The sequence below is a fragment of the Lepus europaeus genome, chromosome 16 (genome assembly GCF_033115175.1).
Source record: "Lepus europaeus isolate LE1 chromosome 16, mLepTim1.pri, whole genome shotgun sequence".
Lineage (NCBI taxonomy): Eukaryota > Metazoa > Chordata > Mammalia > Lagomorpha > Leporidae > Lepus > Lepus europaeus.
The window spans coordinates 19,041,276-19,068,631 of NC_084842.1; the positions used below are offsets into that span (position 1 = coordinate 19,041,276).

Below are 27,356 nucleotides of genomic sequence, written 5' to 3' on the forward strand. Positions count from 1 at the left end.
CTAATCAAAAGTTGCATCTAGTGCCAAAAAGATATTTTTATAATTTTTATATTCTATTTAAAAGAATTTTAAAAATCTCAACATAACTATCTCCTTAGTGACACTTTGTGAGACAACCATTAATTGTCTACCTAACATGTACTTACTTCTTTTTCCTCTTGACCAGATTTTTTATTTAATTTCATTTTCCTAGGCCTGTGAGCTTCATGGGTCTTGTGGTTCTCTACTGTGGAGTGTAAATAATGTTTATTAATATAAGTCAATGATAATTAGTTTCTTTCTTTTGACCATTATTGATTTGATCATGCATACAATTGCTCATCTTGATCATACATAAATTAGGGGCTCTTAATGTTCATTTCCCCAATAATAGCAAAGATTATATGTGATTTGTAATAGGTTATGCTTCAATTCAATAGTTCACTATTATTCTTAAGTTTTGGAAAAATTGAAAATTTGATTTGATATTGTATTTTCAAATGATTAAGGTAAAATATGTTTGGTCTTTAAATATCATCTGTTATTCTTCATTTTATTTTTCCTTAAAGTTGAGGGATTTAATAAAAACATAGCATTTATTTATTTTCATCCATTTGAACAGCAGAGTCACACACACATACACACACACATGACAGAGAGTCAGAGAAACAGACAGACATGTCCTCTAACTGCTAGTTCACTCTCCAAATGCCCATAACAGCAGGGCAGGGCCAGGCTGGCGCTAGGAGCCTGGAACTCAACCTGGGTCTCCCACATGGGAGGCAAGAGTCCAAGCACTTGTCCCATCACCTGCTACCTTCTGGGGTGCATTAACAGGAAGCTGTATCAGAAGCAACTTAGTCAGGACAAGAATTTGTATTCTGATTTGGGATACAGGAGTCCTAAACAGTAGCTTAACCCACTGGACCATAACACCCTACCCTATTCTATATTTTCTACATCCCCTTTCTTTTTTTGCTCATTTAAAAAATGTTCACTTTATATTTTTTAATGCTTGTTCGCCAAATAGAATACATTGATTTTAGTCAGCTTTTTTTTTTTTTACGACAAAATTAATGCCTCTTGAAGGGCTTCATTCAATGCACTATTTCAAACAAACCTAGCCTTCAAGTTATGCTGGCACTACTAAATTATTTTCTAAACTGGGATGAGTTTGACAGATTACCGCACTCACCAAAAGCAGTTTTAGATTATTTACTAAAGATAAAACTTTCTATACATATAGAAAGTGTAGGAAATCCCCACATAAGTGGGAAATCAGAATCCATATACAAAATAGCAACATAATATTTACCACTCACAGGCACTAATCTCTAACATTTCATGCAGGATGATAAAGCGAATGATTCCTTTTTATAAAATGTATTTATTTTTATTTTATTTGAAAGGAGAGGGAGGGAGGGAGGGAGGGAGGGAGGAAGGGGGGAGAGGGAGGGAGGGAGGGAGGGAGAGAGAGAGAGAGAGAGATCTTCCATAACTGGTTCACTTCCCCAATTCCCACAAAAATCAGGCCGGCTAGGCTGAAGCCAGGAGCCCAAAATTAAATCTTGGAACTCCGTATGGTGGCAGGGATCTGAGTACTTGAGCACTCCCAGGGTGTACATTATCAGCGAGCAGGATTGGAAGCAGAGGAAACTGGACTTGAACCATGTACTCTGATATGGGATGTGGGCATCCCAAGTGACTGCCACTGTGCCAAATGTCTGCTCTCAAATAATTCTTTTTAAAATCATCTTATGTACTTTTGAAGGAAATACCTAGACAGTGGGATTTTACAAAGAAAATTAAAAACTATCTGAAGATATAGCTAGGGTTTTAAATTGTCAGTCTAGATTCAGGATCCATTCTCTCAATCACACAATCACACTGCTTGAGAAAGCCATCTGTTTGTTCAACAAGTAGATGTAATATGATAAAAATACATTTTTAGAAAGACATTTCAAATAGTTCTGATTTCAAGATAACATTTTTGCCTTTTCGAGTAGAAGGACAGTCCTTCTAAGACATGGTTACTATTTTTGTGGAAATACATCAGAATATAAAAAAAAAATTCTTTTTCTTGTCTATATTTTTGCTTTTCATCAGTAAGTAAAGAAAGTAGAGCAATTCTATGATAGTGCTATTTTAATCACATGTTTCTATAAATTAAACATAGAAAACTTGAAAAGTCTGTTCTTCTCAGGGCCAAAATTAGATTAAGTTGGGCTTTAACACAACTTCTGGTCTCTCTACTTTCACCCTTAGAGCGTCACATTCAGAGTATACATTACTTGGTTCCAGGGTCGCCTTTCATGCTCTAGGACATGGCACTCAGGATGCACTGACTATTCTTGAAAGGCTTTCACTCACATAGGTAGAGTTATTGTCCTTTTGGGCTGAGGATGCCCCTATAATTGTAAATGTTTACTCTCTAAACGACAGAGTCCAAAGACGGTCAGTTGAAACTGCTTTCTGCACTCAAGACATTCATTCTATTTGGTAACATGAAATGATTAGGTTCAGCTACACTTTAAACATTCTTTTAGAACTATAACAAACCAATTATTCAACTTAATCTTAATATCCAAAATGCATGTATATAGGGGATTTTCCACTCATCTTGACTTTGGGTGCTTTTAATGCTGCTGCATTAAATCACTATGGTCTTTAGCCATGAACAAACAGTCCACACAAAAAACTACTGTTTGTTCATGCATGCTCCATGATTCAGTAAAACAACCATCAATAAGTGACTATTCAGTACGCTCCCTGTCCCCTTATGACAAAGACAGGTTATTGTATATTCAGAGATCTTAAAATATGGTAATATCCTTCCTTTAAAAATGTATATGTGTTGGAGATTTTGCAAACTAGGCACAAAAGAAGTCTTCTCAAGTATCCCATTATCCAGAAAGTAATTAAAATCAACTAAATAGGTTGCAAAGAAGACAAAAATGACAAAATTTACAATCTCATGAACACATCATAAACTGGAGTCCTTGATTTGTATGTTTCATTACTGCTGGTCTTCGGGATCCAGAAGCCTTAAATATATACACTATAATGCATAAATCATCACATTTTAATTTTCAGGTAAGAACTTAAAGGGGTTAAGTAGTTAACATATATGTATGCAGTAAGTATGAAGGTGTTCAATATGCTTATTTAATGATTGATAAATATTTTCTTTGAACAGTAGTCTTTATATCTTAGATCTCCAGTTATGATTTTAGTGGAGCAATGTTATGTCAAGAATGAGTAAATATATATCACAAAGTGCAAGTGACGCCAGCATCTTCCCTATGTGAACAGACTCTCACACCCCACTGTCTGATATTGCACTCTTCAATGGATGATTCCATCCCCAAACAGGACACTTCATTCAGCCAAATTGGACCAGTACCTGGAATAATCAGATACAACTGCATTAGTAAGTATGGTGTTCATGTTGGAGAGGGGCAAAACATTAATTCAATCTCTAGGCAGCAAAGTGTTGTAATATCTACAAATACATTCTATGCTCTCGGCTAGGATTCAAAAATTCTCTACCTCAGAAAACTTTCTCTGTCAACAAGAGAACTAGTGAAATACAAAGTAATAAAAGTTATAGCAAAGCTAAGTACACTGTCCTATGGATGCTTGATCTATTTAAAATTTCAGAATGATTCTTTTTTTCTAAGAACTTCATGGATGTTTTATTATTAATCTAAAAATTAGGACTGAAATAATCTTTAATAATAGTGGGCATTTGTACAAATCTGGTGACCTAAAGTATCTGTATACCACCCAGTCTTGAGACATACACTAGCAAAAGGAGAACTTAAAGTAACTTCCTTCCTTTCTAAGCTTCCAGTGCACTTCAATGTATACATGCCTGGGATCGCTTTTCAGTTAAATTTAAACACTTAAGAATAATTGTGTGTTAATTAAAGAGTTCAACCAATAGTATTAAGTAGAACAAAAAAAATACTAAAAGTGATAAAGTATTAAGTTGTTCATCAACATTCAGGACAAGGGCTGATCAAGTCACTGTTTCTCATAGTGTCCATTTCACTTTAACAGGTTTCCTTTTTGGTGCTCGGTTAGTTGTCACCGATCAGGGAGAACATATGATATTTGTCCCTTTGGGACTGGATTATTTCACTTTATCCCTGTTAAATATAGGAGTGGGAATAAGAGAGGGAGGAGATGTACAGTTTGGCACACGCTCAATTGGACTTGCCCCCAAATGTTAGAGTTAGAAATGTGCCAGGGGATTCCAATTCAATCCCATCAAGGTGGCATGTACCAATGCCATTTCACTAGTCAAAGTGATCAATTTCAGTTCACAATTGATCATAAGAATAGGATTAAGAGTCAAAGGGATTACATAAACAAGACTAGTGTCTGTGAATACTAACTGATAGAATTAAAAAGGAAGAGAACGATCCAACATGGGAAGCAGGATACACAGCAGATTCATAGAATGGCAGATGTCCTAAATAGCACTCTGGTCTCAGAATCAGCCTTTTTTTTTTTTTTCCCTTTCAATTCGTTTAATTTCAACAACTGTCAAAAAGAGCCAATAAACAAATACTGAATTACATTCTGGAGAGTTTTTAAAATAAACCCTCCAACTGCAGACTATGAAAACATCTTGTGTGTCTCCCACCCTGACCACCCTAAAAAGCCCATGAGAGTATTTCAGGCATTGAAAGCCAAGACACTCTGGCAAAAAAAAAAAAAGAAGAAGAAGAAGACCTAAATGAAGGACCTCAGCGAGTGTGATCCCAGTGGAAAGAACGGGGCCATCAAGGTAGGAGGTACCTTTCTCTGAAGAGAGGAGAGAAATTCCACTTTGACTATGTTCTTGTCTAAATAAGATCGGAGTTGGCAAACTCAAAAGGCTTCCATAGCCTTGGCAACTCATGACAAGAGCCTACGGTGATTACTGACTCCATAAACAAGAGTGTCAATTGTTAAATCAACAACAGGAGTCACTGTGCACTTACTCCCCATGTAGGATCTCTGTCCTTAATGTGTTGTACAATGTGAATTAATGCTATAACTAGTACTCAAACAGTACTTTTCACTTTGTGTTTCTGTGTGGGTGCAAATTGTTGAAATCTTTACTTAATATATACTAAATCAATCTTCTGTATATAAAGAGAATTGAAAATGAATCTTGATGTGAATGGAATGGGAGAGGGAGTGGGAGATGGGAGGGTTGCAGGTGGGAGGGAAGTTATGGGGGGGAAACAGCCACTGTAATCCATAAGCTTACTTTGGAAACTTATATTTGTTAAATAAAAGTTTAAAAATGTATACATGCCTGGTTTTCAAATACATTATCCATGTAATGAAACTAACAGCAAGTTAGCAAAAGTCTTACAAACTGCCCTGTAGAGAAACCATGGTTGCTAATACTGCTAATTGCAAGCACAAAGAAACAACAAGAAAACTGCAGAACCACACATCACTCTGCCCAAGCTCTTCCTCACACACGTCTAAGGGAAAGCAAAGCCAGTCAGCTGCGGGCCACTCTATAGACAGCAACAAAATCAACAAATGGGACTGCTGTTTTCCAGACACAGAACTCTTTTCTCAATGAGAAAACAACTCTTTTTTTTTTGAAAGCAACTGCTTCTATGAAAAAATAATTTAAAAAAATGCCTGAAAATGTTCAGATATTCTTTAAGGATTTTCTAAGTGTACCATGAATAACATTCTCCTTTTATTCACACTTTAGACATTTGAACACAGAACTTTTGAAATATTAAGTGAGGATTTCATCAGATTTCAAACTGTAAACTTCCTGTTGAATTTTCAAGAATATTTCATCTCATACAAAAAAAGTGCTGAATTAGGAGCTAAATTTCAACACATACCTTTTCTGAATTTGTGTAATACTGTAAGCATAACTGGTGATGCATTTCTTAAGTTTGGGTTACTATGATATCGAAACATTCTCCCTTTCAATAACAGGAGGTACATAAAATATATTTTGAAATCATTTCCTCTTAGAAACAGACCTCTGTTGAGCAATAGAATATAGTATTAAATTAAGACTTGTTTAAGAGAGGCATATATAATGAGATTCATACACTCATTTTTCAAATACTTTGCAAACTTAAATATAAAAATATGTACATACTTAATAGGGTGCATACCCATAAAGTACAATGAACATATATAAATAAATTAGCAGATATTGATGATTTTGCAAATTGCAATAACATTTGAGCTAACCTTAAAAATTACACTTGATCTTAGCCAAAAGGCCAAGAAGCAATTAACCTTAAAATATTGATAGAAGTTTTCCACATATCCAAAGAATGTCATTTGATATGGTAGGGGTGACATGAAAGTGCTGGATATATTGTGACAGTTTCAGTCTCTTGGGACCTAGGCCAGAATACACATTAATAAAGGGAGAGAGATGCATCGGGAAGCCTCGATGGAAAGCTGGGGCCAGGGGTTGGGTATTTTAGTGCAGTGGGTTGGGCGACACTGGAATCCCATCAGAATGCCAATCTGAGTTCTAGCTACTCCGCTCTGATCCAGCTACATGCTAAACCATCCTGGAAGGCAGCAGATCCCTGACACACATGGAGGATACCCGGAGGAAGTCCCAGGTTCCTGTCTTCATCTGGCGCAGCCCTGGCTGTTGCTGACATTTGGGGAGTGAACCAGCAGATAAAAGATCTGTTTCACACTCTTTGTTGCTCTGTTACTTTGCCTTTCAAATTGATGAAAATAAATAAATAAACACAAAACAAATAAACTGGGACCACGTAAAAACATGTCTTGTATTGTATGGTGTTGAGTCACCTAAATAAATGACATAAGCAAATATCCATTGTATGTATATGAATTGTATGTCTGGCAGAAGTATGGAAGTTGGAGGGGTCAGCGCTGTGGTGCAGCGGGTTAAAGCCCCAGCCTGTAGTGCCGGCATCCGATATGGGCATTGGTTCAAGTCCCAGCTGCTCCACTTCCAATCCAGTTCTCTGCTATGGCCTGGGAAAGCAGTAGAAGATGGCCTGTGTTGAATGTGTAGCTCAAGTAATCTGAGCTGATCTGAGCTTCCTGTCAATGCAGAATCTGGGAAGCAGCAATGATGGTTCAAGTAATTTGGTTCATGCCACTCACATGGGAGACTGGGATTGCATTTACGCTCAGAGACCACTGTAGTTGAAACTCTACTATCTGCATCTCAAATAACTAATAATGGTAAGAGTATTAACAGTAATCTAAAGAGCTCAAATTGTTTTCAAAATGGTTAACAGTAATGAGCTTTTCAACTGGAAATTTTGAGGCAGATGAGATAAGAAAAAGGGAATATGATCTCAACACAGAAGCTTTGCTAGAACACTTTTTGGTTCCCTGGTTGCTCTCACAAGGTATGGCATGTTTCCTTCTGTGTTTGTGAGTGTTTGCATGTATAAGCATGTTGGTTGTGTTTCCTCTGAATTTTATGAAGTCTACAAAAAAGTTTCTGAAAGTTCAAATGGAGCTTAATAATGCAGACAGATAATAACAATTGCATAGATACATGACTACTCCCCTGCTGACACAAAAGGGAGCCAACATAGTGGGCTATTAAGAAATTATATTTATCACACTTATGGAGATTCACAAATTGTATAAAGAGAAGTGAAACTTTTAATGCAAACCATGGCTCTGTCACAATTTTGAATGCAGAGCAGTGGTGCAGCTCTGCACCCTGAGGACTGTGGTACTTTACTTTGTATACTGTAGATTTTGTCACTGGATTAAGATCTCAGCAGGGCAGAGTTTTAATAAAGCAGAGAAAGAGAATTGGGAGTGAGAATCATCCCAGTGGCTCCCAACTGGAAGAGCACATGAATGAAAGTATTTAGTTAATTACTGTGCTGACATGTGCACACATACTTCTAGAAACTACTGTAAAGGAATTCATGAATGTTAGAATGCCCTGACTGTGGTAAGAATAATGGAAATCTAATTGTATCCTTTCAATAATGTCCCCTGTGGAAGAAAACATTTAATGTGCTTTTGGTCTATAATATCATTGAATCTTCCAATAACCTTGAGCAATTAAGTACCATTATCATGCCATTTTACAGATGTGAAAATTAAAAATTAGAATAAGGAAATTTGCCCAAGGTCACACAGCATCCTCACCCTGTGTCTGCCCAGATTCATTCAATAAATCTGTTTTGAGAGCCTAGGTGGGAGAGCAAAACCCAAATCCACAGTCTCCTGGGCTGACCTCTACCTAAGGCTCATATTCTAGGTGGATGAAGCAACTTAGGTCACACATGCAGTAGCAGAGCCTACGCTCGAATGTAAAACCTCTGGTTCCCATTCAAGTTCCTTTTTCTGCTGAGAACACACAGATGATATAAATATGATATATATCATACATTTATTGTATATATCAAATACACATATAGTACATACCATACACACCCCATATATATGTGTGTGTGTAAGTATATATATATATATATATGTGTGTGTGTGTGTGTATATATATATTATATGTCATACCCCTAAGTGATTCTGTGTTTTGCTATGGGGGAAAGAATCAGGCACAATAAGTATGTTTTGAATGATGATGTACAAGCATAAGACAATATGCTAGGTCTTTTCACATAGGATTCTAAGCAATTATCTCCATTTTCTAGATAAATAAACTGAGATTTTGAAAGGCCATGTGACTTTCTCAAAATAATGGAAGAAAGAGCCATGAACAAGGCATGATGACACTCAACACTATCTATATGCCCATAGATTTATAGAAATACTTTCTAAAGATCTGCTACTTTATTTTCATGTTAATATATTCAGGACTATTGAGCCTAAGGGAAAAATTTATTTAATACATGTTTCCCATTTCATTCTGAATGTTTTCTGCATTAAAAAATTAATGCAAAGGTAGCATAACATTCATAAAAATGTTATCCTCATGTAAACCCTAAACATAAAATGCAAATTTGTTTTTATTTTTCTAGGTAATAATATCACTCAAAGATTTTTGTTGTTGCTTTCACCACTGGTTTTCTTTTGTCTGGTTTTTTTTTTTTTTTTTTGGCTTTGAACAATTCTTTCTACTCAGTGGAAACTTATGCAAAATTGACGTGGGTATTTCAGAATTTTTTCATTCTCTCTCTCTCACCCTTCTGTCTATGCATCTGGGCATGTATGATTTCTTTTACAACTGGGAGGCTGAAGGGAGGACAAATTGATTTTGAGTTTCTAACAGCAATGCAGATGTTGTCTGTGGCTCCTGAGTTTTATGAGGATGGTTTGCAATATTGAGAGTATACATCACAGATAATATTATTTCCTCTTAACTTCTTTTTTAAAAAGACAGATATTGATATTTCTTTGGGTGATTTGAATCTCTTTAATCTCATCTTTGTATTACCAACACTTTTATGGGAAATGTGGTAATCAGATTTCATACATGAGCCAGATATACAATAAAATGAGATTTGAGATTAGTTTCTGAATAGGTAAGTGAGAAAAGAGAAATTACTAGTGGTTAAAAGTGTCTGAATATATTTTGATTATATCTAGTCATCCTGGGTGACATGAATTTGTATTACCTCTAAGACTTTTAGTTGGAAGGCACTTTGTGAACATCTTCTCTGTTAAGAAACACTTTGCATTCAAAGCTGATGATGCCTTAGGAATCCAGTCATAGAAGGATGGACTGTTGTGTGGGTGTAGCTTTGTATTTCTGGATAAGCCACCTTCTCTCTCTCTCTATTCCTCTCCCTCTCTCTCTCTCAATCTTACCATATGCACAATAAGAGTGAGGCGAAAATGGGTCTCAAATCTCATCAACCTTTGACATTGTCTGATTCTAAGATTCTGGAGAGACAAGCTCTTCAAAAAAGAAATTCTTGAGGATAAAGAACTTATCAGGACATTCTACCAAGTGGAAAATATTTTATGAGAGCCAGTCTAAGGCATGCACTCACACACACACCTTACTATCACCAACATCACTGCCATAATACCTATATAAATTTGGCAAATTTTGTGAACCTTGCTATCCATACTTACTTTCTCCATGTAATAGTACCTATTGTGATCATTAACTGAGATCATATAGACAGCACTTGACAAATAATGCTTTTCCATACTTAGTATTGCCTTTGCTACCATGAATAACAAAATACATGCTATGAATGCTCCAGGTTCTAGACTTAACATCCATAATATCCAATATGCAAATATTTACATTTAAAACTTTCATTGTGCAGGGAGCAATATTTAAGAATTTGAGTTCTAACCTGTTGCTTTATTTTATTCATCTTTGGGATTATGTTTTACTCATGTTCACTAAAGGACAGCTGATGGGTACAGTTACATATTTTTTCATTCTTCTGTTTATTCTTGAAGTTTTTCAGAAATTCCACTTAGAAAACTGATGATGGAATGTGAAAGTGGTAGTAAAAGCAAAGAAAAGTAAACTAAGAATGATTACACGGTGGTATCCTTGCTTAGAATGTTCTTTTGTTTCTGTCTTTACGTTTGGAGCATATAATCTTAGGAGATGAAGAAATGGCCACTATAGGCTCAGATATTTCTGGAGCAAACTCCGTAAGTACCACCATGGTTGCTACAGAGAACACACTGGAGGAAGAGGCTGGAAGGGCTGGATAGAGAGAAGTGATTCATTTGGCCTTTCCTGCCCCATCCAAATACAAACAACAGATAACTTTTTCTTCTACCTTTTTTTTTTTTTTTTTGGACAGGCAGAGTGGATAGTGAGAGAGAGAGACAGAGAGAAAGGTCTTCCTTTTTGCTGCTGGTTCACCCTCCAATGGCCGCTGCGGCCGGTGCATCTCGCTGATCCGAAGCCAGGAGCCAGGTGCTTCTCCTGGTCTCCCATGCAGGTGCAGGGCCCAAGCACTTGGGCCATCCTCCACTGCCTTCCCGGGCCCTAGCAGAGAGCTGGCCTGGAAGAGGGGCAACCGGGATAGAATCCAGCGCCCCTACCGGGACTAGAACCCGGTGTGCCGCCGCAAGGCGGAGGATTAGCCTGTTAAGCCACGGCGCCGGCCTCTTCTACCTTAATTTAACTGGTTTTGTCTAGTCTGGAAAAAGAGCATTCCAGTTTATGCAAAAGGTGCATCCACATGAAAGAACCTATTTAAAAGTGCATGTTTTAAGCTTTTTCCTATAAATCATTTTGCTTGCAGCTGTAAAGCTAATTGTTCTTAAAGCTAACAAGGATTATCTTTGTTAAGCCACATTTGCTATTTTAAAACAAGAGAAAAAAGGAGAGGGAGGACTGTGTCTAGAAATTTATATTTTTCTGTAATGAGGGAATTATACAAAGATATACATTTGCATTTTTTTCTTTTTGATTCAATTTTGGTAATTACATACAAAATAATATTAATCTTTTTATTTTCCTAGAGAATAATAATCAAAACTCTAATGCGTGTCTGTTTCACAGGCTTATGCAACCCCATCTACTCATATTTTTGACAGAAGTTCCATTCATAATTGCTTTACTTCCCTTCCTGAGTATACCTATAAATTTAAGGAGGAGAAGTGAAAAATAAGGAGACATTTAAACAGCTTTATATAAAACGATGGCTCACCATTTCTAATCCCAAATCAGCTTAAAATGTAAGCCTGTCTCTTAAAACAGTGTCCAGTGAAGCAGATCATGAAATTTATTTTAAAATGTTTTTTTTTTCTTCAGAATAAGTAATTTTGGTTCTATCATTTCTTTCCCCAGCTCATCCTGCTTGATTTTCTTTAAACTGTCTTCATCAGTCTTCTCTAGGCAGAGATCTGAAACAAGCACTGGGTCAGTATTGAGTGGAGCCGGGAGATTATTATGAGAGTTCCTACAGCGTGTGCTGCTCTGAGCAGAGCTTTGTACAGTGGGAAAATCACACTTAATTTTCTGACCCTTGGAACATCACCGATGTCACTAGATGAGTACAAAATAACACGGATCTGACTTCTCTCTTTTTCAAAGAGAATGGCAAATAAACTTGTAATTACACAGTGTGCCTTGCTGCTGGCAGTGACTTCCTTGTTTCCAGCAGCACAATGAGTCACACTTTGTAGTGGGCACTTTCCATATGCTGGCTCACTCCAGATTCAAAACAAATCTGCTTGGTATTACTCTCACTTATCAGAAAGGAAACTGCAACTCTGAGACGTAAGTACCAGAGCTACGGTTTCAACTCACATCTTTGTCATGAGACGCCGCCTCGTCTTTCCAGCCTGCGCCACTGAGTGCTTGACAATGTGAAAGGAAAAACCAAAATCCTGACACATTTTATCATAATAAAGCTATGGGGCAATGCATGGGATAACCAACCACCTCATGAAAACACACAGCCTCATTTAAAAGAGACATTCATATTAGACAAGGAGTCAGCTATGTCCAGAAAACACCACATAGCCACATGAATAACTGCACATTGTTTGTTTAAAAAAAAAAATGTTTTCCTAACAAGGCTTTCTCTAGAAATCCCCAGAGATGAAAGCAAGAATGAATAAAAGCTTTGAGGAACAGAATGTTCTACTTGGGAGACTAGGCCTTAAGGTTCATAGAGTCTTAAGACAATGGTCTCCAACTGTGTGCTTCCCAACTATGCTGGGTGTTTAAGTGGAAAACATATTTGAAGTTCACGGCAGGGCTTCATGTTCAGAGACGAAATGTAACATATGCTTCACTTTCCCATCACAGGCAGTACTTTGCCAAAGGTTGTTAGTTTACCTAAATTAAAGTAAATATATTACTGGTGTGGATCCAAATTTGGTCTTTTCTTTGTAATAGATGAAAGGTCTACCTCCAGACACAAGAGGTTAATAAACTATCCTGTAAGCTTGTTACTCAGAGAGACAAAGATTAATACAGCTACAAAAGAGCTCACTTTGATTTAAGGTATTTTAGGATTTTTTTGACTGATGTAGTTCACATTGATTGAATTATTGGAATGCTGGAAACTTCTGTATTTTACCGTGTCTGCAAAGACACAGGTTGAAAATCCAAGTCACCCCCGTGCTATTATTTCTAAAATTGAAGAGTTCTTAGTCATTTCCCTGGTAACACACCATGAATGAGAATTACACATCCTCTGTTGGAACTGCAGTTGTTCAACTCATAGAGGCTAACAGTCATTTGAAATAGTTTATACAGTTCTGTATTAAAAATAAACGATTCATTATGTGAACTTTCATTATAAAAATGGATCCGCTCTGCATACAACCTTGTGGAAACGCAGATGAGCAGCTCAGTCTGGCTAAATGCTTGGCTCCATCATTTGCTTTTCTAATGACCAACAGCTGGGGGATTTTTTTTTTTTTCCTTATTTCTCTCTTCTGGAAAAAAATTCTGGCCAATCAACTTTGAGAACATTTCACAAGGGGTTAAATTTTCCAGGCATAAGAAAGTTTTTAGGTTCTTATTATTTTAACCTAGGACAAAGTTCTAAAAGTATGATAGAATGGAAAATTTGGAGACTCCAAAGATCTATCTGATTGTGGCAAATTATATTTCCTATGCATTTTGTTTCTTGTATTCAAACTTTTAAAAGCAAACATTAAAGACTGGTGGCCAGGGGCTTAACCTAGGTACAGAAATTTCATATTACCACTCTATATTGCCTTATGTCTATTGTTTTAATGAAAACAAATGATTTTCTTGCCTCTGAAAAATTAAATGATTTTTCTTGTTTCTTTATGGGATTCATGCTTCAATCCATCTCTTAAATATGATATGGGAATTCATATAGGTAAAGTACACAATTGTGACAAATTGTCAATACTACTCAGATGTTTAGCATGATGCCTAGCCCAGAGTTGGTATTCAATAAATTGTACATATTATCATGTAAGAATATCTTTTAGGTGTTTAAGAAATCTTTCTGGCCCTTCTATTCTACATAGTATAGCAAATCTTCACATTTCTAGTGTCCTTGAGAATGTGCTATGGGTTCAGTTTTTTTTTTGTTTGTTTGTTTTTTGTTTATTTGACAGATAGAGTTAGACAATGAGAGAGAGAGAGACAGAGAGAAAGGTCTTCCTTTCCGTTGGTTCACCCCCTAAATGGCCGCTATGGCCAGAACTACACTGATCTGAAGCCAGGAGCCAGGTGCCTCCTCCTGGTCTCCCATGCGGGTGCAGGGCCCAAGCACTTGGGCCATCCTCCACTGCCTACCCAGGCCACAGCAGAGAGCTAGAGTGGAAGAGGAGCAACCGGGACTAGAACCCGGTGCCCATATGGGATGCTGGCACTGCAGGTGGATGATTAACCAAGTAAGCCATGCGCCAGTCCCCCTCAGTTTTAAAAATATAGGAATTGGGGCCAGCACTGTGGCATAGTGGGTAAAACTGCCACCTGCGGTGCCGGCATCCCATATGGGTTCTGGTTTGAGTCCAAGCTGCTCCACTTCTGATCCAGCTCCCTGCTAATGTGCCGGGGAAAGCAGTATAAGATGGCCCAAGTCCTTGGGTCCCTGCCCCATGTGGGAGACCTGGAAGAAGCTCCAGGCTTCTGGCTTCAGATTGGCCTAACTCCAGCCATTATGGCCAATTGGGGAAAGAACCAGCAGATGTAAGACTTCTCTCTCTCTCTCTCTGCCTCTGCCTCTCTCTAACTGTGCCTTTCAAATAAATAACTAAATATTTAAATTTATATATATATATACATATATATGAATTAACTTTATAGGTTTTTGAATGAGCATATTCAATAGGTGTCATTGTGTTCCTCCTTGGTGGCAAAGACTAGGCTTAGAGCACTAGGCTTCTCTTTAGGGCTTTACCCTAAAGTAGTCTACCATGGCCAAAACAAAGTGGATAATGACTGATATAACAATTAACAGAACATATTTGATTTAAGTACCATTCTTAGTGATATAGACCATAAACCAGTAAAAAGTTATATAGACCATAAATAGACTATAACAACTATAAATAGATCATAAATAATAAAGCCAATTGATTTAAAGCTTGAAATAATGGGGGCTTTTCCTCCTTAACATTATAATAATACCCTAAGTGACTAATTATTGTGGATGGGGCCCAAGATTAATTTTATACAGAAGTCTTCTATAAATAGTATTTTTTTTTATTAGTTCAATTATATGAGTCATAAGCAAGTCTTATATCTGTGGGCATTTGCTGCCGGCATACTTGGAAAGCCCACTGAATTCAGGTGTTTCAGTTCTCTCTGTTGCTTAAAAGGAGAAATTAACAGCTATGGATAAAATTTCCTCATTAAAGTACTACAGCGTGCACAGAATTACAACCGATCAGCTATCCAATGATAATGAAAAATTCTATTCTTAAAAGAAGCATTTATGAGATACTGCACAGTGATGTTGATGTTATTGGGAATCAACAGAGGGCTTCGGGAAACAGTTTAGGTATTGAAGGTAATCTGATTTGCATTTGAATTCCAGCTGTGTGGCACTGGGAGCATAGCAATAACCCTGAGCTTTAGCTTCCTCATCTGTAAATGAGGGAGCAAAATACTTCACTGTTCAACATGAGCACTTAACTGTTATAGACTATCTGAGAGTATACACCATTGTTTTTTAATATCCTTTTCTTTTTACTTGAACTTTCTAGGAAAAACCATTTAAAAAAAAATCCTTCTCAGGGGAGATCATGTAGCCTAGTTCTTAAGCTACCTTCTGGGCTTCCTACATCCCACATTTGAGTATGCAATTTCCAATCTGGTTCTGTTGCTGACTCCAGTTTCCTAATAATATGCGCTCTGGGAGACAGCAGGTGATAGTTGAAGTATCTGGTTCCCTATCAACACGTGGATTCAGTCCCTGACTCCTGGCTGTAGCCTGGCCAATCTTCTGTTATTGTGGGAATTTGGGAACCCAGTCAAAAGATGGCATCTCTCTCTGCCTTTAAAATAATTAAATCTTACTCAAAGGAAGACACACAAACAGCCAAAATGTTAAAAGAAATGCTCAACATCATTAATCAATAGGGAAAAGAAACCAAAACCACAATGAGATATCACCTCACTCCAGGAAGATTTATTATTATAAAAGGGCAAAAAGAGGTGAGGATTTGGAGAAAAGGGGACCTTGGTACACTGTTGGTATAAATGTCAGTACAGCCATTGTGGAAAACAGTGTGGAGGTTCCTCTAAAACTAAAGCAAGATTTGCCATATGACCTAGTAATCTCACTTGAGTATATATACAACAGAAATAAAACCCATCTATGGAAGAGACATCTGTGCTCCCACGGTTACTACAGCACTATTCAGAATAGCCAGGAAATGGAAACAACCTAAGTGTCCATCCACTGATGAATGGATAAAGATACTGTGGTAAATATACTTCACAGGGTATTACTCAGTCATAGAAAAGGATAAATATCTTGTTATGTACAACAACAGGGACAGAATTGGGATCATTATATTAACGGAAATAAGCCAAGCCCAGAAAGGCAAGTATCATTTGATCTCATTCATATGTGGAGTCTTAAAAAAATTGATCTCATAAAACTTAAAAATAGAATTGTAGCTACCAGAGGTTGGGGAGGGAAGTGGGGTAGGAGGTATTGGTGAAGGCTGTTGACCAGTACTGGGTTATAGCTGGAAATGAGTAAAAAGTTCTAGTGTTCTATTGAATAGTAGGATGAAGCTAGATATGTTAATTTATTATATAAAAAGCTATAATATAGGACTTTGAGATATTTCTAGTGTAAATAAATGTTAAATACTTGAAAAGATAAATATATTTACCCTGACTGGACATCACTTATGTGTATATGTAATGAACATCACATAATACCATATAAATAAGTATAATTTTTAAAATATGTTAAAATTTTAACAAACTGAAAAATCAAAAGACAAATTTTACAAAATACTATAAAGAATTCTTCCCTCTTATCCTATATGTTCCTATTCCTTTGTCATTAGAGAATGCCTGCATTTCATTTTTTAAAAATTTTCTTCAAATTACCTTGTCCAAAATAAGCTTTCTTGTGCACACTGTTAACGCCTCGGTATCCCAAGCTCCTGCAGACAACCTGCCCAGCACGCAATTCCCAGTGATCATCACATATTGTGCCCCACTGTCCATTGTGTAATATCTCCACTCTACCCTCATGAGGGCCACGGCCACCAACCAGTCGGACAGTCGCAGAAGGAGCTTTAAACAGAAACAAATTAGAGTCAGTTATGTACGTATCATTTGAGAATGCTTTGGTTTTTTCAAAAAGACTTTTAGCACATTTTCCCAATAAATTTCACTATTAGAATAAATGTTAAACTTTCTGGCGCCACCTTTTGGTATAGAATTTAACTGCAACCATTGCACTTGTAAAAAGTGAAGAGCAAAATCCATTCTAAGAGTTACCTGCTACATATGCGTTAATTAGAACTTCAAAGATTACGTTGCAATAGTTTTAAAAAAATCAACAGTCACTTGTTTATCAGTGTTATGTAGATTTTAATAGTATTAGAATCACTTATAGCAAAATGACTCATTGTTTCCTTGATCCACTGACACATAAGCAGTGATTTTCAATAATATTGAAGGGTGCCAGGCAGATATTTTATATTAACATAAATAGCAAAATGGGTCAGCAAACTTCACAGCTTTTACCAAGAGAAACGCGGTGACTACAGTGACAACATTCATTTAAGAATAGCAAGGAGATTCCTTGTTATGAGGTCCCTGGATTATGTCTTGAAAGTTTGTCTTTTCGGAAAAATAATGAGATGAAAAATAAGAATATTTTTGTTTATTTTGAGAAATTAGTAAAGCAGTAAGCTTTCAAAGAAATAAACTATGTTTATAAATTCAAAAGTAATTTTGCTGTGTAACGTATAAGTAAGCAAACTTGCTTACATAATTCTAGTCACGTGACAAACATTTACATAAATACAGCATACATATGAAATGGTCTTTTCTTATTTTTGAAATCAACATATATATTTTATTTAAGATTTATTTTATTTATGGAGAGATAGAGTTACAGAGTGAACAAGAGAGAGCAGGAGAGAGATCTTTGATCCACTGGTTCACTCCCCAAATAGCTATAATGGCTGGGGTTGGGCCAATTCAAAGCCAGGAGAAAGGAGTTTCTTCCAGATCTCCCATGTGAGTACAGGGGCCCAAAGACTTGGGCCATCTTCTGCTGCTTTCCCAGGCACATTAGTAGGGAACTGGAACAGAAATGGAGCAGCTGGGACTTGAAATGGGATCAATATTATATGCTGATGCTACCGGCAGTGACTTAACCTACCACGCCACAACAATGGTCCCATCAACATATATATTTTAAATGTAGGAATAGATAAATAAAAGTGTGCAATTAATACTATGAAAATAATCACTTGGGTATCAAAGTTCTTAAACAGACTATACTATTCTAACAAGCATTTGTTTAAGAAACTATTTCCTTCATTTAAAAATTTTATTTTGGCTTATTTGAAAAAAAGAGACACACAGAAACAGGCAAAGACAGATAGACAGATATTGTCCATCCTCTGATTCACTCCCCAATGCCCACAGCATCCATGGTTGAACTAGACCAAAGCCAAGAGCTTATTTATTTGAAAGTCAGAGTTATACAGAGAGAAGGGCGACAAAGAAACAGATAGCTCTTCCATATGCTGATCCACTCCCCAGCTGGCTGCCACAGCTAGGACTGGGCCAGGCTGAAGCCAGGAGCCAGGAATTTAATCAGGGTCTCCCACTTGGGCGGCAGGGGCCCAAACACTTGGGTCATCTTCTGATGGCAGGGGATACCGGCTACACCATGAGTCCAGACTCACTCAAAAACATTTTTTAAAAGAGAAAATAATTTGCTATCACATATTAAAATGTTCAACTGCTGAGTGAATCACCTGGATGACCTAATCATTTATTGCAGTTGTCTAAGAAAACACAGAGGAATAAACCAAGAATGGACTGTGTAAAGTTTTAAAATACTGTAACATTTAACATGTAAAATATTATAACAATTTAATATGTTGCATTACTCAGTGTCATGCTCAAATTTTTATGCAAGTCAAACATATCCAAACCTAATACATTTATTATGCATACAAAAGAAAAAAATCAGGTAAATTCAAACATTTGATTAAATGAGGTTGATTTTCTTCTTGCCCAAACAAGTGTGAGTAAACATCCTTACTGTTCGTTCTTTTCCTCCTACCTCTCCCAAAAGGTCATTAATGAGCCCTATATCTCCTGGTTCTCTTACTTTGTTATAAAGCAGAATCACATATTACTGGACCTGCATCTGCAATGGTACCAATAATTGTACTTTAACAAGTTTCCAGGTTATGCATATGCTGTTGGCCCAGAGACCACACTTTGAGAACTACTAACCTAAAAGTTTGCATTATTTATTTAAACAAGAAGGCATATTATACTGGAAACCGCTGCAGATGCATGGAATCCTATGGTCAGATATTGCAAAGAAAATGGCCACAGATTTCTTTCAAATTTCCCATGCAAATGGGATTCTGAGCGAGGGTAAGTCTCTATTCTCTCTTTAGGGCCCAATATTTATGGATTGGTCCATGCATAAATGTCACCTGAAATATCTAATGATTATAAGTAAATACTGACAGATGGCCACATGGTACTGACCCTCAATCGTCTCTGAACTCATATGGAAGAAAGAGGCAGGTAAAAATTTATTCCAGACTGGGTATCATGTATCACCCTACTGTTCTGTTTTGATGATGGAGAAAAGCTCATTTTGTCATCAGCATCAATCACAGCGTTTTCTTAGGAAAAATACAGGCTGGAGTTTTCTTTGAATTTAGCTAACTCATCATTATATGGATGCTAATACTGTATATGTTTTTCTTTGACATCAAGCTACATATTTAGTCAGGTTAATTGTTTTTTCCATTTGGAAATTCTTGTCTTGTAGCTAAAGATTTCAGAAGAGCGTAAGTTATAAATGATTTTCTGAATAACTGTCTTAATTTCCCTCTTAACTTTTTTAGTCTAGACTTTTTCCAGAGTCAAATTAGATCAACACAGATAAGCATTGACAATGTGACTACACATTGAGTCTAGATTAATGATTGCTTTTAAACAGGCAAAGAAACAATAATCAAAGTAATGTAACCCAAAATGTAAATGACAATGCATTTTTAGGATCATGGGTTGCCCCAGTGCGCCCAAGGATCAGATTATAGTTAGGTATCTCCAACAGCTGAACCAAGACCTGAATCTACTCAGAGTCCCCAAAACTGCAGCTTGCTTTACTCGCCTCTTTTGTTAAGTATCTTTGCTCTCCAGTCTGCATGATACAATATCTCTGTGAACAGCTCCTATTTTTATATTTTTCAGTTGTTAGCTCAGTGAAAGTAGATATCCAGGGAAGCCCTCCTATGCCCTTGTTTGAGTTAGATGTTTATCTGTGTACTAAAAAGACTGGACCAACATGCAAGTTCATGTCTTGAGACATGACATTCCTGGAGTGAAGGTTTTCTTTGTTGAAGAGCAAGTTGTGAGCAGACAAAAACCTTAAGTTTATTCTATAAAAATATTTCAATAACTTTGATGCATTTAGGCAAGATTAAGCATGCTATATGTTTGTATTGTATTCTTTCTGTGACTGTAGAGTGTAACTAAAATTAAAAATTCAGGAGTCAGGAGTGATCACTTAATGCAGTGGTTAAGACAGCTACGTTCCATATTTGAGTACCTGGGTTTGATACCACACTAACTCCTGACTCCAGCTTCCATTTAATGCAGACCCTGGGAGACAGCATTTATGGCTCAAGGAACTGGGTTCCTGCCATCCATGTGGGAGACCTAGATTGAATTTCTGGTTTCCAGATTCAGTCTCAGCACAGCTGAAGACATTGTGGTTTCTGATTTTGCTCTCTCCCTGTCTCAGTCTCTCATCTCCCAACCCCTCAAATTACAGAATGTTTTAAAACTAAAATTCAGCAGTCAGATCATCTGGATTTTAGTTCTGCCTGTGACACTGTTAATGCAACAGTGTAAAATCTGTGGTCAACAGTGTAAAACAGTGGTAAAATCTCAGTGAGTCCAAACCTTTGACTGTTAAAAAGAGAAAATGATATCTTTTGGTTAAGTGCATCTAAACAAAACTTCCTTTACAGGAAAAAGTTTGGCACCCCCTGGAGAAGTAAAAACCAGAATAAACTTGAATGATAGCTGACTCCTGTCACATGACCACTGGAACAAATTAAGTCATGATTCATTTCTGCTCTCTTTGCCAGTCCAACACTTTGAAAAATTATCAATCCCTGCACCTGTAAATATTTTAGCCCAGTTATATACCTATACATGTTTTAAAATCAGCTTCACTCCCCTTTATTTCAGGGGCCAAGTTCTCTGTCAATTAGCCTCCATTCTTCCTTCCTTCTTCCTCTCTCATTTCTCCATCTTCAGTCCCAAGGTTTGGGTGATTACTTTTGACAAGCTCCTGTAGCACTACTGGCCCATACCAAAGCATTGTACACTTGTTTCTCTCCCCCACTAGATGAAGTCTTTATGGCTATCTTTCAGCACTTCACAGAATGCAAGTTGTCACTTAGTGGTCCCTTGACCAAGAATTGTGATATGTGCATGTGAATGAACAATCAAATAAATGGTGAGTTCCTTCTTGACATGGGGGTTGTATTATCTGAGTGTATTCAACTTGGCAAATGCTTAAACTACCAAACAATAAACAATAGAAATTAACATTTCATGAATCTGTAGAGAGATTATAGCTTCTATGGTAGTAAAATAGGAATTAATAAGGGAAGATTGATTTGAATGGCATAAACATGTGTCCAATTATGGGAAAACCTACATGGCTGACTTCCAAGTGTTCCAAGGTGAGAAGGCTTGCTGGGTAACTCTGAGCAGCTTTCCCCAGACCAGAACCGGGTTTTGCCAGCTCAGGGGCAGACACATGTTACAGAGAACAGCTGGGACTAAGTGCCAATTCAATTTACATTTCTTCAAAAATTGTAATATTTGAATCTGTTTGACAAGGCCATATTTGCCAATTGGCAATCCACCCGAGAATGTGGATCATAACCAATGAACTATTTGTTCAATTAATTTATTAATTTACTATGAGACATGTCAGTGAGTTTTTTGCTGTAGAACTGTCTTTTGTTAATACATTTTTCATTATGTATGTTAATACCTTCAATTGGATTGGATAATTTAACATAACTTTGCCCCAGCTTCTTATATGCTCCTTCTATAGCTTAAGTGTCAGTAGACAACCTCTTGCTTTGTAGTTCCTGAGGAATGTCTAGAACTGGTGGCTTTAGGTTTTTTAAAGTCTGAATATAAGATAGAATATGTATATAAAATAATTCTACACAAACAACTCATTCATATTTATGACCAAAAGACACCACAAGAAAAATAAGAGTTGATAATTTTAAAAATGAATAAATTATTTTGTAATCTGAGGAAATAAATCCAAATATGGTAAACAGCAACAATATCAGGAGTTTATTTATTATAGTTTTATTGTAACTGTTAAAATCTTTACTTAATATATACTAAATTGATCTTCTATATATAAAGATAATTGAAAATGAATCTTGATGTGAATGGGATGTGAGAGGGAGCGGAAAATGGGAGGGTTGCGGGTGGGAGGGAAGTTATGGGGGAGGGGAAAGCCACTGTAATCCAAAAGCTGTACTTTGGAAATTTATATTTGTTAAATAAAAGTTAAAAAGTTTTATTGTAAAGGGTAGAGGTAAAGTAGAAATAGAATAAAGATAGAAGAATAGATAAATTAATTATAGTATATATATATATATAGTTGGTGGATAGTTCTAGAAGCATTAAACATAATGTCAAAATGACTATGCAGAAAATGGGGGTGGTGGTGACAAAATAACATTGAATTAATATACTGAGATTAAAAGCTTGCATTATAATTATGCAAAATTTTTTTTGCTATATTATAACACTGGAAGGAAGTTTCCAGAAATAGTAACTATAATTTATTATGATATAAAAAACTGAATATGTGATCTTTCTCCTATTTTCTGTAACTGTACTATTTTTAAAACTGATTAATTACATTAAAATAAATAGTAGGCTAGATACTCTCTAATATCTTTACTGTTACACAAAGCTGAAATTCACTCATGAAATTGAAGTGAGAAAACATTTCAGAATGAAAGCTAGAATATAATGTCACTGATCTAAACATACGAAACAGTATCAGCTGTGTTTATGCATACACACATATATGAAGTAAATGCATAAAAATGTCAATGGGAAGAGCCAAATAGACACTAAGATAAAGGTTTATTTTGGGAAGCAAGAAGAGGCATCCCTGGGACTTTGATTGTATTCTGAACATTATATTTCTTGAAAAACAAATAACTGTAGCCAATATGATAAATGGTACCATCTTGGAAATCCAGGTAGTATGTATATAACTATGTATTGGATATTGACTATAAGCATCTTCTCTTCTTTCCTTCTGTCATGTGCCACATAATATTTCAGCCAATGAACACAGTGGTCTCAAAATATTAGGACAGAAAAGAAAAAAATCCCATTACATATTCTAATTACTATACATTTTCTGTGTTTGGGTATGACTGGATGCACAATCACTTCCTGCTGTGTTATAGTTGCTTATAATACTCAGCATAGGAACATGTTACTCAGGTCTGAAGCCAAGGAGCAACAGGTCATACTACCACGTAGATTTATGCTAGTGTATTCTGTGATGCCTACACAGTGATGGAACCACATAACGTCACATTTCTCTGAATATATCCCCATTGTTAAACAAGGCATGGCTGTGTGTTTGAGATATAACTGATCTAAAGAAGGAAATAACATTCCCAGCAACATTGAAGGAGTCATACTTTGAGACCTAAATAAATTGCGAAAATGCTTCAAAAGCAGTCATTCCTTTAAAGTTACAGAAACAATACTATTAGACAAACAAATTTCTAATTTGAAACGAAACATCATAGAAGATATGAACTGTGGTGACTTCTTTGTGCCCGCCACCACCTCTGAGTGGAAAGAAAGAACTGAATTAAGATCTACCTTCAGAGTGGATGTTTGGCTTAGCAGTGAATTGCTGCTTGGGATGCCTACATCCTATGTAGAAATCCCTGAGTGGGAGGCCTGGCTCTACTCTAGATTCCTGTTTCCTGCAGAATGCAGGATGTAGACCCTGGGAGAAAACAGGCAGAGAGTGAAGTACTTGGGTACCCAACACACACATGTGAGACCTTGACTGAATTCCATTCTCCTGGCTTTGGCTGACCTGGGCAATTTAATACCAAACCAGTAATTTTAAGAGTAAACCCAAGTTTACCTTTCAAATAAACAAATTCATAAAATTAAATTCTCTGGAAAAATAATAGATTTTGAGTCTTACTTGAGAGGTTGGGGGAGGATTTTTGATACCTTGGTCCAGAAGAGAACAACAGAGAGAGAGGATTTCTGTAGAGAGGAGTGTGTATAATTGTGATGGCTGAGGTGTGATGAGAGAAGGCTCAGTGAGGAAAATCTGGCTTCTTGAAATTTGCTGGGGAAATTTCAAGAGAGCGGACTCTGAGGTTCAACTTCAACTTGTAGACTCTGTTATTTCTATTTTCCTATTATGCCTAAGCCTTCAGAAAAATTATTTTGGATTCCTCAAGGGGTAGCAGCCAAAGAAACCTCCATGTGTTAGCGTCCCAGGCTGTGTCAGATGATCACACACGGAGGCTTAAAACAGTTATTTGTTGCTCACAGTTCTGATTTCTAAACGCAGAAGTTTCACCAGGAACCTGAAGAAGTCCTCCTCTCCCTTTAAGCTGTTGACTCCAATAGGAGAACTTGCCGCTTTAAGCCTACACTTGCCCATTTATAAAATAAAAATAGCATCTACCTCTTAGATCAAAGTGAGGTTTCAGATGTGACAATATGTGAAAGAATATATTTTAAACTGAAATACTCTATAAACAATAGCAATAGAATTATTATTTATGTTTCCTTCTGAAACTTATTCTAGGAGCTGTGAAATCATGAAATAAAGGGATTTGAGATGTAGGTTTCACAGAGAAAAGGTCTTAAATTTGCCCCAGTAATCTGTCCAGTTACTGGGAGAATTGACAGCTTGGTACAGATTCTCTGCCTTTTTATGAAGAGAAAATAATTTCCCAAAATAACTGTGTTTGTAGCTTGAATTGGAGTGAAGGTAATTGAAACTCTACATTCTCCTGGGCATTGTGCGTTGTATTTTGTTTATGCTCATAAGTAAGACTGACTTACTGGAATTGGTAGAAGAAAATAGAGAGTAATGTCTTCATTACATCTGCACCTGACAAGAGAGACCAAAATTCATATCCAGCAGTTGGAGTCCAGAAGTGTGTTAGAACAGGTAACTTCAAGTTTCAAAAATTCAGCCAAGAAGCTCTTCCTCTTCTAAGAAACATTCTCTTTGCTTAGCTTAAACCTTGACCATGTTAGAGTAATCAAGATAGATACTCTCTTAGAAAACAAGAAAAAACATGGAATGGCATATTTTGTTTGGGTAAACAGAAGGGAGAGACCCTGTTTAATTAAAAAACAAACAAACAAACAAACACACCTCTCTGAAATGCAAGCATTTGGCCTAGCAGTTAGATGCTGGTTGAGACACCTACTTCATACATCAGAGTACCTGGTTTCAATTTCTAGTTCTAGCTCCTGACCCTGGCTTTCTGTGATTGAAGACCCTGAGAGGCATCAGTGGTGGCTCCAATAATTCAATGGAACACCTGGATTGAGATCCTGGCTTCCTGCTTTGAGCCTGCCCAAACCTGGCCATTATGGGAATTTAGGGAAAGAATGATGTGATGGGAATGTTTGTTGTTTCTCTCTAATGAAAAATTTTAAAAGCAATTTTGATTTCAACATGTTGACTCAGTTGGGTTCTGAACTCAATTCGTTATTTCAAGAGAGGATCCCAGTTCTTATTTATCAGAGATGGGGCATGATCAGCTGGCAGTCCAGGTTTCTAGTCCCAGCTGTACTACACACTTTCTTCATCACTTCAGAGAGATGACCTCTTGCCACTTTGTACTTTGATGCCTTTACTTGCTATGCAATCTTCTGTATTGGGACTGTTGCAAGGATTAATTTAGGTCATGATTATATTTTAAAGAAGTTTGGAAGGAGTAGGGTTTTAAGTGGGGGAGAGTGTCAAGTTAAGGTGCCCTATCATGTTGCCTTTAAGTGATAGAAATTCAAATCAGATAAACCAAGATTCACACTGTGGGCCTACCATACATGGAATGATTTTGCACAGGTTACTTAACTGCTCTAAATTCTCATGGGCAAGCCAGCAGAGGACTCCACTCTTTGTAAGGATTGCATGAAGGAGGTCCAGTATGCAAGGTGCTTTGCTTAGTTCTTTGCACAAAGAGGGTGACTTTACATATTAGAGATATTATTATTACCATTGTTAAAAATTCAGATCTCTGGTCTAAAGAATGGAAATGGGTGATGGCAGGAGCAAAGTACCATATGTTAAGCATATGCAACTACTTTGTGCTTCAGAATCACAAGGATAGATTTTAAAAATCACATGTCTCAGTCCAAAGCAAGCAAGCAAGCAAACAAACAACAACAACAAAAAAACCCAAATCAGAATCTCTGTATGTCAAGCCCAGTCATCATCATATGATAAAAACTTCAGAGGTTATTCCAATGTTCTCCAGACCATGAGAGCAACTTCTAGAACAATGCTATAGTATGGTCACTTAGAGAGATGCAAATCTTTCACATTATAGGAGGACTGATGTGATACTAATACACTGCTGTCCAACAAGTTATTGGCAAGAATATTTCTAAATGTCTCAGAAAAAATGCAGAAAGGTTGGTTTACTCTTTCAGCACCCTGTACCTTGAATTATGAGACACTCTTGTTTTACCCACCATTTGGTGCTCATCTCATCTGTTTGGGCAGTGTGTACACCCTTCTCTAAACATGGTAGTTAGCAAGAGGAAACCCCAAGATCCAATAGAACAACAACAACAAAAAAAGAGTTCTTTTGGAGGAGAAAAAATGACCCTTTCTCAGATAATGCAGCATACTGAGGGCCTACATGACAATGATTATAACATATATAAAGAGAAATAAAGGAAGAAATGGAGAGAAACCAAGGCTGAGTCACATGTTTAGTTTGAACTCCTGGATCCTGCCACGCCTGAAACAAAACTCATCTCCTTCAGTTCTGAATTTTGTAAAGCATTTCGTCCTACTAGTAAGTAATTTTTTATTATATTCCTCTAAAAAAGTTCTTACAAGCATGAGAGTACTTTAAAAAGTTTGTGGAAAATGGAATAAAAAATTATTTTGGTACCAAAAACTTTTGGAATCCATTTGTGCAAGAAATCTCCAGAGTTCATGGAAAATGAGTATTATGGGAAATTTTATACA

General features: G+C 36.7%; 1 protein-coding gene across 7 annotated transcripts in view; it reads right to left on the reverse strand.

The window, feature by feature from the left end:
* Window positions 1–3,047: 3,047 nt before the first annotated feature.
* MSR1 (macrophage scavenger receptor 1) overlaps window positions 3,048–27,356 on the reverse strand; it is a 109,236-nt gene continuing 84,927 nt past the window's right edge. For 6 of the 7 annotated variants that reach the window (XM_062213413.1, XM_062213418.1, XM_062213415.1 and 3 more), the window contains 2 exons: window positions 16,925–17,113; window positions 3,048–3,382 (listed from right to left, as the gene is read on the reverse strand). In XM_062213413.1, the coding sequence (XP_062069397.1) occupies window positions 3,249–3,382; window positions 16,925–17,113 (323 nt within the window). In that variant the 3' untranslated portion in view covers window positions 3,048–3,248. The remainder of the gene's footprint in view (window positions 3,383–16,924; window positions 17,114–27,356) is intronic. The other variant, XM_062213419.1, reaches the window with a different exon arrangement.